The sequence below is a fragment of the Struthio camelus genome, chromosome 3 (assembly GCF_040807025.1).
Source record: "Struthio camelus isolate bStrCam1 chromosome 3, bStrCam1.hap1, whole genome shotgun sequence".
Taxonomy (NCBI): Eukaryota; Metazoa; Chordata; class Aves; order Struthioniformes; family Struthionidae; genus Struthio; species Struthio camelus.
This window is the reverse complement of record NC_090944.1, coordinates 43,575,390-43,590,025: the sequence shown is the minus strand read 5'-3', so window position 1 is coordinate 43,590,025 and position 14,636 is coordinate 43,575,390. Positions and strand designations below refer to the sequence as shown.

At 37.9% G+C, this 14,636-nt stretch overlaps 1 protein-coding gene across 11 annotated transcripts in view; it reads right to left on the bottom strand.

Moving 5' to 3' along the window:
• The window catches only part of MYO6 (myosin VI), a 120,987-nt gene that overhangs the window by 83,770 nt on the left and 22,581 nt on the right, over positions 1-14,636 (bottom strand). For all 11 annotated transcript variants that reach the window (XM_068937576.1, XM_068937577.1, XM_068937578.1 and 8 more), the window contains exon 2: positions 6,121-6,259. In XM_068937576.1, the coding sequence (XP_068793677.1) occupies positions 6,121-6,237 (117 nt within the window). In that variant the 5' untranslated portion in view covers positions 6,238-6,259. The remainder of the gene's footprint in view (positions 1-6,120; positions 6,260-14,636) is intronic.

Genomic DNA, 14,636 nt, shown 5'->3' with positions numbered 1-14,636 from the left:
TTCTGTAGCATTCTTCACAGATCTTTGATATTTTAACATTTCATGGATCTAAAACAAGCTATTACCACATTTGTCTACAGAAGATGGGCTTTTTCAATATCTTTATCATTCAGCCTTCTGATCCAACAGAGGACAAAATAATGAGAATTCTTATTGTACTATGTCCTCTTTCATTTTCTCACCCAATATGAGTTACAAGAAGATGTATTTTTAGTTATGTTTCAGGGACAGTCAGATTGTGACAAACCAGGTTTCCTTCTGCAAGTGCTCTCTGCACTCTGCAATTCATTACAGTCCCATATTTAAATATTTCAGAATTGATAAATCAAATAAGCAATACAAAAAGGACTTATCTAAAAGCTAATGCTTTTGGCTTTTTAGTCCAGAATGGATTTTTTAGACCAGACCAGAACATAAAGCCTTGTTTCAACTTTGTCAATGAAGAAGTTAACTCCCTGTTTATCACAGCTGCACTACTGCATTATGTTTAAGATGATTAGTTATTGTGAGAAGTGCAGAGGTCCGAATATTACCAATTATTATTAAAACCTAATACACAGGAAAATAGGCAAGCTATCCCAGTCTATAATTAAAAAAAAAAACTTTACTGTATGATCCTTTAAAAAAACAAACAAACAAAAAGAAAAAAAACACATACATATTTTTTTAAGAGTAAAGTTTCTCCGGAGAAAACACTTCAGGCATTTAGTCCAAGACTTTTGCATTAAGATCTGGCTTAGGACAAACTTGTTTTAAAAAAAACGGAAAGAATATTCATCCTATGAAATACTGAAGTAATCTAAGCAGGCAAAACAGAAAGGTTTTGTTGCTTTTGCTGTAGGGTTTTTTTTTTTTTCCCCCACAAATGAAGCAGCCCTTGAAATCCAGTGATAATCTTAACTATTATCCTAGAAACTAGATGAGTGAAAAAAGATACCTTTCCATTCAAGCAGGATCTTCTTTCTACCATGTAATCCAATACACGTAACCATGCCTTCCTTTATACCTTCCAGCATACCAACATGGAGACATCCCTACTCTCAGCTGTATTTCACAAAACAACCTAAAGCAATACATAGAGTTTGTAAGATGGATGAGAACATGTCTCGTTTGCCCAACAAGCTGCACTCACTGCGAAAATAACACCTTAGCTTGAAACACTGAACTTTGGACATTCCAATCCCTATTTGCAGAATACATGTATTCATTTATACTTAACTCTGCAAAAAATACCTTTGTAGTTGTTCACAGCATGCGAAAACTCTGAAAAGCCTTCTAGGGCACTTCTGCATTAACTGAGATGCCTTTCAGTTCATTGCAGGAGGAGAGTTCACCGGTGTCTGCAGCAACATGTGCCTTCCCAACATTGCTAGAAATATATTACTTAAGCTCTAGGAAACACCTGCGACCTGTTCCTCAGTACCATAATGGTCCCTGAAAGGCATCTGTTCCCAATTACCCCCCCCCCTTTTTTTTTTTTTTAAATATTTGCTATCTCTAAGACCCCAGTAAATTCTTAATTTGGCACTTTCACTCTAATTTCACTCTTCTCCCTGTTATAGCACCAAGCACAAAACAAAGTAAGATATATTCAACAGGACTTCAGGTCAGGATTTTCACTAAGTTTCCACTAAGGTTTCCACTAAGTTCCCAAGTAAAAGAAGCATAAACGCAATAGTAATGGAGCTTAACAACTGGCTGCCTTTCTACCTGCCTCCTTTCTTTTTTACATCAGAGTGCTGATGCACCGTGCCGAGGCCATGTTTCCTCTGCTCCGGCTCATTCGACGTTGCCCTTCCTCAGGGCAGCACTCCAGTCTTAGGTGGGACCACACTGATTAGCAAAGCACCCTCCAGTTTCATCCTCCAGGAAACAGTTCTATTTTATTTCCAGTTGTGGCATTTATCAGCTTTGAAAGCCAATCATCTAGTTTTTGGAGTAATTCCCATCACAGTTAACATATGTATCCTCTGTTCAGGTAAGCAACAAGGTTATTGCAACTTGGATTACCCTTTCTTGTACAATGCGGTCTCAGTGACTCCGATCCCCACCTCTCTTTAGATATCCAGCTTTGGCACAGAAACGTACGTGCCATTGTTAACTCTGTACAGGCTGCAGTACCCACAGCTGCTACCGCTGCTCTAGGAGTAAAATCAGTATCTCATCTACCTGCCTTCACCCAGTCTTGACTGATGAACTTGGGTTCATAATACAACGTAATCTGTGGCCACATTGGCTTCAGATCCTCGTTCACTGCTTGCTGCCAACCTTAAAACTTTCCGCTTGTACCTTCTGAAGGTGGATCCATCCCCTTGACCTAGTTTGCTGTGTTACAAATAATTCTGCTGGCATAGCTGAGAGGGTGCTACTCTGCAAAGCCAGAACTAGCTAAGGGTGAGGAAGGGAGGGAAGATTTTAAGACATCAAACTGCTGTCTTGTTTACTTCTCAGTTCATGATCTCTGGTGAATTATCAGCTTCTACAGAGACTACACATGACACGTTCACAACCCAGATTAAAAAATAATAAGAAGTTACGTTGCCTGGATATGTTTACAAGATCAGGTTATTCATCTCCTCCCTGTAATTATCATGGGCAACCCCAGAGCTGCTGGATCACTCCTTTTTCCAAAGAGCACTTTCAAACTATCGTTTTGAGCAAACAAAGCTGATAACAATGTGTATTAATGCTTTCTACAAATAAATAGTCTAAATGCACAAAAAGAACCGTATCTTCTTAAAACGACAAAAAGTAACTATAAGTATTTCTCTGTAAAATGAAATAAACACCTCGAAAAGACTGAGAAGGTAGTTAAGAAAATATTTTACCTCACCTCTATTAGTATCAGGCAGTTTGATTATTAGAGACATGGGTTCATAATCTCTGCAGAATTTAAACATCCAACTGTCAGCTCCCTTAGATGAGTGACCACTACACACTTAGTTGATTTGCTTAATTCAAGAAAACAGACAGTATCAGAATAACAATCTTTCTCAACAACAGAGATCATTCATTGCAAATCACAAAGCAAAATATTTCTATTGCTTCTTGATAGCTCTTATTAAAAGGAAATATATTTCAAATCCTCAGCAAGCTTAAGTACCTGAAATAAAGAGAATTTCTTACAAAGGCAAGAGTTTTAGTATTCTCAGAGATATTAGTGGCCTAAAAGAAGAATTCATATTGTAATGACAAATAGCTGAAACCATGGAAGTGAGCATTTCAAAAGAGCTCAAAAACTTCAATATTCACTGGTACGGAGATCAAGCTTTTTCTTGCCTACCTTCAGTTTTGAAAATGAAAAGCATAATCAAAATTCAAAGGATACATGAGAGCCCTACCACAGACAACTCAAACTATCACCCATACGCAAGTGGTATAGGAGCCACTTCACTTCACTTCAAAATGGTTCACTTTCCACAGGGAACCCCTCTACCACAGACCATCCCTGGTCTTTGGCGGGGGGGGGGGGGGGGTCACACTTTATTTGGGACAAACACACTGTCTCAATGGCTGCCTATTGCAGAGCAAAACAACATTACTATCATATCAAAGAGAGTCAGTGAAGAGAGCTGGCAGCTTGTCTTCTAGTGCATGTCTGCACAGACTGCCATGGAGCTCCAGATTGCTAACTCCACATCCGCTGGTAACTCCCGAATAAGCTATTTTTGGAAACACCTGCCCTACCACATAGGTACTTCCAGTGAAGGTAGAATCTTCCTCTCTAACACTGTTCCAGCACTGGAAATAGCAAAGCACGCAGACATACATTAAAAATGCATCCTAGAAGCTAAGACATAAAAGTTTGCACAACGTTGCTAGAAGCAAATGAGAAATTCCAAGGTCATGAATTGTTATAGTGACCGGAAAAAAATACAGCAATGTTGACACTTTTCTCCCATACTTCCCTTGAATTGTATTAGTCGCTACAGCACCTGGCAGGACTGCACACAGACTTTTTTCACGAGTGGAAACTACCAACTTTTCAATTTCCCACCAGAGGGAAATTTTGGTCCCAACATTCCCAGCATCCAAAGCATCACATGTATGAGTAGCGCAGATCTGAATCCCAGTTTCCCTGTTTACAGAAGGAAACACTTAGACCACACAATTTTTAAATTTAAAAGGGGTCATTTTACAGTGCTGTCCGTTCACGGGAAAATCAGAGCATGCCTATGTAACATCATATGATGTTATCTGTTCCATTGTTTTGAAGATCGCACATCCAAAGGAAAAAAAGTAGAAACTTCTTCAGTGGCAAGGTTGCATTTTTGACAGCGGCACACTAAGGATCATTTTTGGTTTTACAAAAAGAGAGGCCAAGGAAGCATAAGTTTAGAAACAGACAGTGACTCAAGAGTCTCCTTATTGCCTGTTTGTTCTTCAATATGTGTACTTCTGCTCTTTATCACTTGAGAGCCATTTGGGGATATAACAGAAATGGGAGTAGGTGATGAAAATCAGTAACTTCAGGTTCAGAGTATACCAGTCACTGGAGTATATAGGAAAAAAATAAATAAAAGAAACCAATATAGCAGTAATTCCCCTGATATACCTCTGCAGAGTGCCAAAGGAGGATACAGAAGCTTAGGTCACTTAAGTCAGTTGAAGACTACTTAAACGCAGCCTCCTAATATTTAATACACTCTTCTTTGAATGCTTTTTTTCCTCTCCAAACTGAAGAATGCATAATAGTACTAAATCTACAAATCTTATCACAAAAAAAGTATCAGATATTATGCTTACTTTGTATTTCTAAGGAGAAAAAAAATCAACATCCTATTCAAGATTAAAATTAAAAAGGGCTTATAAATAGTCTCCAAAAAAAGGAAGAACTGCTTCATAACCTTTTGACCTGTGACAAGGCATTCTCTATTATTACCAACATGAAAAAGAAGTTACCAATAACTGAAGTTGCATGAAGGATAAAACTATTAGAAACAGCATGTATTTTAAAGACTATTTACAAACAACAAAAGCAATAGCTTTTTAACCACAGTGCTTAACCTTATTCCAGCTAGTAAAAAACAAGACTACTTCACCTCCGAATTAGGGTAATTGATAGGTACATGGCACTTCCTGTAGCAAACTGATGTTTAAGATATACTGAATATGAAAGATGCCATGAGAGATGAGGCAGTTTGAACACATTAATTAGGAAGGATTAGGACTCCATTTTACATGTTGCATTGACTTAGTCTTTAATTCGATGTAGCAATTCCATAGGACCTTTGTTTGAGATTCTGTGACTTTTCAAGATACCTGAGAGCAGAGGATTCACCTCAGACTTTAGCAGTCTAAAAGGCAGGTGTCTAATAGCTAGTCTAGGACGCTCTTGTAGCCACTGGAGAGCAACAAAGGCACTTCAGAAGGTGGTTCAACAAAGGCACTTCAGAAGGTGGTTCATCCCATCATGAAAATCCCTCTATCTGCAATGGGTAGAAAGGATGGTCTTTTGGCAATTTCCTTCACTGCCTATAGGCACCTATCTTCAACAAGGCACCTCATATTCAGGTTGTTCAGGTGGAGCTGAGGCTAACACTGACTGCATATCAGTTATAAGGAACTATGGTTGATAAATACCTCTAAAACTTTATTTCTTCACATATACCTTTTTCCTTCAATTATCAGTTCTCTCACAGCGTATCTGCAAGAGCTTTTTCTTTTCAGACTTCTAATGAATTCTGCCAAAGTCTACTGAAATGCGTCATCTGACATTTAATAGTACGAACAAAATTCCTGTTTGTAATTCATCACTGATTTCTGACCATTAGTACTGTATGTATGCATCTAAGGGAAAAGAAAGGGGCTAATCTCAGCAGCAGATTCTTAACCAGGCTCAAACTGAGAAAGGTAAAGTGTACAGCACAGACTCAAATGACTGTCAAGATTCAATCACTCACAAGCAGATACACACATGCAGGTAAACGGACAGAAAGCACGCACTTCTTCCCAGAGGAAGAAAACCTGAAAATTAGCACTTGAAAATAAGCCAAAGCAAAATGAAGTTCCTGAGGCAAATAAAATTTAGAACAGAAACCAGACCTTGTTTTCTATACTTTCAGCCTGCAAATTGGTAAAATATGTTTTTGTAAGGTTTTTCTCCCTTAAGGCACTTACCTTGCCTTTTTGATTCAAAGGTTCGATAGTTAAGTTGTCAGTGCCAATGTCCACAATCATCCCCATCTGAAACCCCTCAGTTGGGTGCGGAGCCCAAACAGGCTTCCCGTCGTCCATTGTGGGAGCTATCCAATATTTCCTGTAAGGAAAGAAAGAAAAAGAAAAAAAAAATGTTGTTTACAAATCTGGTAAACTATCAGGATTTTCTATACAGGCTTTAGTTTGTTATGTTTATTCCTGTTACTCAGTGTGAAAGTAGCAAGCCTGCAGACTGGAGCCAGTCTGTCAGGACGAAATTCTTACCTCCTGCTTGCCCTGCTGCTTCTTCCAGTCTTTTTCCAACCTGTAACACATTCCTTGCCAAGGACTCCTCAGACATGGGCAGGGTGAAGACTCAAGAACAGATCAATATTACTGGGGGGAGGGGGTCCACCCAGTACTTCCTGCAGTACTATCCCCAGCTTAAGGCCCAAAGTAGGGTTCAATCACATGATCAACACAGAAGTACAGAAATGATTCACAATTGAGACTATACTAATAGCGCATATATACATTATTAGTATTTCAGTGGCTCCCATGACTGCATACTTTTCAGTAACTGATTTGATGTGCATCTCTAACAGAGGAACACCTGAATTTCTCAACGGGCACACGTCCAGCCATGTGAGCAGAAACGCAGTCTCATGCCATTGGAATACGCGCACTTATTTCACACAGCTTGGTGCCTGGCCGTAGAGTTCTTAAATAGCCCAGGAATATATTTGGTCACAATTGATTTAGTATACTACAGGCTTTTGAGACACTGACTTCCAACACTACCATATTCCAACTCTCCTTTTAAGGAACAGTGATGGTCTTGGATTTAATGGAATCTGTCATCTTCAAAGGAAACAGATACTCAGGCCAAGACATTCAAAACTTAGGCTCCTTAAGTTATACAGCTTAATAAATTCCTAATTAAAAGGAGTATTTGACTGCACGTAACGCTTACTGAATTAGCCATAAATGTTGCCTCACGTGGACTCACGTGTTCTTTGCTGTCACCAAAAACTTAGGAAGGTTTGAAGTGACGGAAAAGGCTTCCTGTGACTGCTTTGAAAATAGGTCTTAACGCCTTAGTATCAAAGAACACACATTTTGCTATTACCTTTCATGTTAAGATAAAAATCAATTCTAAAGCAAAGACATGATGCAAAGTTGAATATTTTTTAAGCGACAGCCCTGAAGAGACTTTGAAAAAAAAAGTTATACTTTATTTGGTGATCTCTGATTTTGTGCTAAAATGTACTCGGTTAACAAACAAGTGTCATTCCCGTTCCCCTTCCCTCCGCCCCAATGTGGTTCAGGATCTATGATGATAATAATGAACATTTCCCAAGTGTTTCTAGTGTATTCTATTCATGCAATTCATGCTATTAACAGTAAAATCATATTTAGTATGGAAAAATTTGCAATTTACTTTTCCCTCAGGACTAGAGTATATCAACTTCTTATAACTAGTCACAGAAGGTTTATGTTGTAAGACCTCGAGTGTCACATTCATTTACATTTCCTTCAAACTTGTTACGACATTCCAGGAAGCCTACAAAACCCGCTTATCTCAGTCATGTGTTGTCAGCAACATGCAATAAATCCTTTAGAACAACATCTGCATTCACTCCCGCTTGGCTGTTGGCCAGTCTTTCTTTTCTTTAGGAGACTGTACATCAGATCAAGTATGTACCACTGTTCTATGATTTTTTTCAGACAGATCTGACCTCTGAGTATGACTGCCATAATGGGTGTAGTTGCTAAACATCCGAGTTTATTTCTGGATATAACCAAACCTTCATTTTTTGCAAGCCTATCATCTTCTTTTAAAATGCTTCTTCCAATTGGTACTTAAGCGATATGTCACGTAACCACTATAAACAAGTCTCTCCTTTACATTATGAGAAATCCGGCCAGCACTCCGGACGTAACCGTGTAACACAAGAAAAATATCCTGAAATTACTGCCAAAATTTCTCCGTTAAGAGGTTAGCTCTCTGCTGAAGTTCCCGCTTCAGTTCAGAATCCATTCCCTCAAGTTAGTATCTTATGGTTTTCCTTCGTTTCCTAACACGGCCTTCTGTGTTCTTACATATTCTTAAGTCTACTTCATGCTTTTTAGTAAATTATGATAGGGAAATATCGTGAGCTAAAAAATCCTCTTGAAGAAGAGAGCAATGAGTGAATTCAGCCATCACCAAAAATAGCGTGTCTAGAAGAAATACTTGAGGCTTTGTAAACATCTAAGAATCTAATGGTGAAAGCATCTCAATAGAAGTGTAGCGGTCATTCAGGGGATAACTATTTTAAATAAACACGAAGCAGTATAAAACTAGTTGCTGTAACATTTTACTTCAGCACCACTAATAATACCTTATGTCTCTTAGTTAGGACTCTGGCAGACTTTTAACAGCAGATTAAAATTGGATGCTGAAACCTATCAGGCGATACCTGCTACAATCCTCTTATCCGCCCTTCCATCTGATATTGATATAGATAGATAGATAGATAGATATGTCACTGCCTTTGAGGCACATAAGGCCTACTCCTGAACTAGCTCTTGAACACCCTATTTCCAGCCCAGCGTTTTAAAGATAAACTGGAACGGAAAAGTGCAAGTTCAAAGTTCAATTTCTTGATACAAGTCCTTTAAATATGAAACTATGCTTTACTGACTAAAAAAAAAAAAAAAAAAATCAAAAAATACCAACTGGGAAAAATGTTACAGATCATTCACAAGTAGTTATCAATGCGAACAGAAACTCTTCTTTTTCCTATCTGCATATTTGAATCTAATTAACATTCGGCCAATTTCATTAGACTGCTGATGACACGCACTCTTTCCAAATACTACAAAAGTGAAGACATTCATATACAGGCTGCAAGGACTTTTGAGAACAACGCTACCAAACAGGATGGCTCACAAATTCACCTGAATTATGCTTCCAAACAGAGGCCAAAATTCATCACGCACACACATATGTACGGTCAACACACATTAAATAGTTGATTAGAAGTTCAATTAGGTCGTTGATTTAGTTCAGTTTGGTGTCCAAAATTAAGACTCCAAATTCCAGCACAGAGTAGAGTATTCACGAAGGTTAAACTTATAACCAAGAAGTCAGTCTCCCTATGCTCTTTCAGCAGTCAGTGGAGAGAGACCAGTCACCCTTTATAGGAGGTTGTTTTCTTCCACCGAACAGGAGAGGGACAATAATGGAACAAACCTTTATCTCAAGTTGGTAATTCTAACAGCCATTTTTTCACATGTCAGATTTTATATTTCCGTAATTGGCAAGGAGTAAAATCACTTCTGCAAAGTACAGCCTTCCAAAAACCATGTTTGCCACTTTGGAAATACAGACCTAATTTTTTCCATTTGATTAACTACTGCATATAGTCTCACTACAAGCAAATGTCTTCACATGCCCCTTGTGAACTGTTATAGATGCGTTATGCAGAGATGGCTGTATTTCATATACACACACTTTATAAAAATAAGTCCTGTTTTTCATCTTATTTACTTTTAACTGCAGAAAAGATGACAACTGTAAGCCACAGGGAAAAAAACTTTCCCTTTATTATTAGTAATAGTATTCAACGCTAATTATGGCTAAACACTAGTAGCTGGCAGTGCAAAACACTCGTTTGGGAGACAAAACTCATTCCTATTCCAGGGAATACTGGAATATACTACTCCAGACTACAATAGCAGAAAAACATCTGCCAGCTCTTCTTGAACTTTTTCTGCACTATTACTCCCTCTTTTAGGCACTGTTTTACGATACTGATTCTGGTAGGGTATTTAGAAGGGAATCAACTCGTAACATCAGGTGAAAGAATTCCAGAATGGCAAAATACAGTATTGCAAATACTAAACTTGTTGCCAGAGCTCAGAGGTAGATATTTGTGTGACGTGATCTATGAACTAACAGTTTACTATGTCAAACCACTGTACCGATTGCTAAATTAACCAATTACACCAAGCAAAAAATAAAACCGCATTAAACAACAGATGGTATCTTATCAATTTGGCTACATCCAAGGAAAATAAACTAGTAAGAACGTACATAATAAACAGTAAAAGTATTTATAGGCAAATTATCACAGTAAAAGTAGAACTGTCCAGGTTCGTTTCGACTTAAAAATCCTACTCTAGATGTTTAAGAGTTGCTCAAAATTGCAGCTTGCATCAAGACTACCAAACAAGAATGCTTTCGTAAAGATCCTATGAATATACAGGACAGGTGAAATCCAGGAAAAATAGATCTGCAGTTGCAACTTGCTGTCAGTCAAGTTTTTTTGACCCTCGTTCATTCAACTGAATGTTTCAACTGAAACATCTACAAATCCAAGTTTATGCAGCATTCAGCACTCCACTACAAACAAGAAGGTATTTCAAAGGAACTGCAAATCTAGCACAGAGATTCTTCTTGAGCTAAATGCAATGCAATCATAACTGTGTTGTTTAAGTGAATATTAAGCCCATTCAATCTGTATTTCTTGTACAGTTTTCCAATTTACTGTAAAACTTCCCTGCACTAAAAACCCTTACTATGTCACTGAAATTGTCAGAAGTAGGAATGGAAAAACCTGTAGTTTGGTATGGCTAAACTGTGTCTAAAGGAGGCTTCTGCCAACCCAGAGCAGAAGAAAAAAAGGCTAGAGTACAGCACAGCGCAAAGCTCTTCTTGTAAAACAACAGCTCTTGAAAATTTTAACACATATATCAATTGCCAATACCTTTCACAGACCTATGCAACCGAATCAAACAGCAACAGTTCACACGTCTGAGAATTACTGGAGAAAGACTTTATTCTTAAAAGCTACATACTCTTACTCCAAGGGACAATTTGAGCACAACAGTTTAAGAGATTTCTCTAATCGAACACTTATTTTCCTATATATTACATGTATTCCTATACATGTAATTCCTATGTTTCCTATATATTACATATTACATCCTATCAACATGTTTTGAATAATGAATAGTTAGAAGCTGATTTCTATAGTTACTTCCATTAAGAATGGCTCTTTTGTGTTTGTATTCACTTTGCATTTACATTCACCTAGGAAACGTCTAGTGTGCCCTTGTGTTTGCTACTCACAATATATATTTTAAGAAGACATGTCAATCCTCATGTTTAAAGCAGAGGAGAAATCTAGTTTTATTTTTTCACATGACATGTGGCAACTCACAATTACAAAAAATATTCTGGATCTCAGTACAGCAAGCATCACTGCTCTGTACCATTTCTCAAATAGTCTACCCTTGTACATCCATACTCTCTTTCCACTTTCTTCAGTATGAGGAATGCTTATAAAAATGTTCTGAAATTAGAAGGAAAAAAGCAGGTGGCTCTGGAAACATATCCTGGAAGAACAGATGAAACGGAGCAGAACAGGGCATGTGATGGGGCACGAATGGTGAAGGAAAGACCTTTAACACTCCACGCTAACTCATCTCATTTCCCCTAGTCTTAATTTATCCTCCAGTCAATTCATCCTAGCTATATTCCTTGCTTTGCTCCCTTGCTCATGCCTCTTCCCTTCCTGTCCACTTTGAGAAATGCTGATCTGTATCACAAGATGGTCTGAATAGGAACCAGCACCTCAAAAACAACTCACATCCACTCTGCAAATATTTAGATGGATACTGCATGAAAACAAGTTCTTAAAAAGAACCAGATTTGTTAAGTCTAACAACGGTAAGAAATTTCTTTCACAGAAAATGAACTTGTTTTGCATTTATCCCTGCTCTGAAAGGGAAATGTTCTCAAATAATTTAATACCTTGTTAAACGTTTCACATTTAATCAATTTCCTTTTTTTAATTAATATGCACCTTTCACAGGACAAAAAGGCAACCCACTAAAAAAGGATGAGATAGGTAAAACAAAAAAATCACATATTTTGAGACGCATATCTAACAATTCATACTTCAACTGAACAAACTTCTAAAAGGCTGAGTGCCTTTAAATTATTGTTTACGAAGGGCCAAGAGCCTCAGCACTGCATAAGAAAGAAAAATAAGTACCACCTTCACAAGTAAAACCGAAAACCTGCCATTTAAAGTTACAACAAAGGTCTGAAAAACCCAAAGAGAGGAGGGTTTGGGTAATTAAAACAATTCATTTTGTAGATACCATGAAAGACTCAGGTCTGCAACAAGGTTGGAGAGAGGGAAGGATCATTAGTTGCAGACTGGCAGAAGAGAGGCAGCAACCCCGTACAAGGCAGCAAGCAGCTCACAGAAACACAAGCAGGAGAGAAGGGTAAACAAGCAAGCTGCAAAGAGCAGCATGACTGGCAGAGCACAGAAAACAGGGAAACCATACAAATCACAACCTCCAAACGTAGGCCACAGCAGAGTGTTTGCAGCCATGAACGACTGTACTGTCCTTAAAGACATACGTTTGTTCATTTAACCCAGCTACCTTTCAGAAAACATTACCAATTCCCACTCTAACAAACTGCACTGTTAGAAAGAAGATAAGAAATGGAGAAGATGGAAGACAGAAAGAGAAGGACTTAACAGCAGCACAAATTCTTTAGTACATTGCATTTGGATACTGGTTGATATTAAATACTGAGGTAATCGTGACACTGTTTATACTTGGCACAAGGTACTTTCATGAAAAAGGATCAACGCATATATGAAGGGGGAAAAAGAAAAAAAAAATCATTTCTATAAACCTGAAATATTAAAAAGAAAGGAACAAGAAGTTTTCATCTGTCATCAGTGACAATAAATTTAGTTCCTCGCGAGCTGTAGTATGCAAGCATTTCTTTAGATCTTTAAAAGAAAAAGCAGCCTTACATGAAGTTCTGTTTGGAGACACTAGAAAAACGTAAGAGCAGCTGTACCATCAAGAGTTTCAAATCCATCATAAAAAGCAACAAATTACTTCTACTAAGCCTAACTAAAACCACTAACCATGAAAAATTGGGTAACAATTTTTCTTATATCCCAGCAAAGGGGTTATATGAATTAATCGCTTACACAAGGAAACTTTACTATGGACTCATGCCACCAAGACTTTTTTTTTTTTTTGAACTACACTCATCAAGAGGCAGTATGAGCACCTACTAAGATTTTTATGGCAACTTATAAAACGTCGTCCCCCACGCGAGCTATGCCTGCCTCGCTGGGAACACTGCCAACGGCAAGTATTGACTAGATTTGTCAAGCTATGGCTGATGTAGTATTATCCTACCAGAGTAACAGTTTGCAACAAGAAAATAAAACAAAACAAAACCAAAAAATACTCATATTGTGAAAGCCAGACTGAAACAGTAAAGTTCTTATTTACAACAATTCCAATAAATAAGAATTCAGCTAGTTTTAGAATTTTATCACACTTTAGTTTCAGTTCTCTTTAGCCAGTATGAGTCCAATTCCCACTTCTGTTGTACAAGCCAGAGAGTGAGTTTTGTATGACTCTAAGCTTATAAAACCATAACCACAGAGTTTATGGTCTCTTGACTATGATACAGGGAAGCTGAACTTAATCTATATTAGGATCAATAACATTTGATGATTTCCTCCCTGAGTCTCACTCTTCCGTCAGCTTTTTAAGCTGCAGTTGTCAAGAACGTTTTTCCTATTTTAGTTCCTACTAACCAAATATGGTTTCAGTGCTAGTTCTTATTAATTAAAATAACCCTAGTTGAAACGGCTGATGGATCCGCAAAGAAGCACAAAGTGGAACTGTACAAGCATTTTCACATAATATCTAAGCCAATAATAGCAACAAACAAAGTGGAAAAGTAGCAAAACCAAAACCATGATTTCAATTTCAGGAGGACAACACAGGGAGTCAAAAAAAAAAAAAAAAACGCTGAAGTTAAAATTAAAAAAAAGAACTCCTCAGTTATGGTCTGGACGCTACTTCAGAAGCGCTACCAAACAGAAAAGAGAACCAGAATAGCAAAAGTAGAACAATATGGCTAAGGAACATATTTTGAGGTTGTTCAAAACAAAGTCTTTCAGATTGTGAAAGCCTATCTTAGTGAAAGAAGCAGAAAGTGCATAGAGCAGGCAGTAAGAAGGAGATAAAGATATACAAGATAGAACTCCACGAACAGATGAATATATCACAGCAAGAAATCAACGGCATCTTAAGCCATCTCGTGGCAAAGACAGCAGCATACAAGAACATGCTCTTGCAGATCTAGCTGGAGTAACGCAAGTTAACGATGTGAACTCCGGAACGCAACTATCCAGCCAGCTGAGACACCATACTGCGCGACCAACGGTAGCATAATTCAGTGGTCACACCCACTAGCTTAGATCATACTCAACGAACAGCTAAGGGCAAGGAACTTTTGAAGCCACTTCATTTAGCAGTTTAACAGTGTACTTGTTTACACTCTCATGTGACACATTTTCCACGTGTAAACATAGGAAAGCACAAATATTTCTGAAAGAATGAGGCTGTCTCTCTAGGCTAACAAGGTTTAAATTCTCTTCCAGTTACGCCATTTT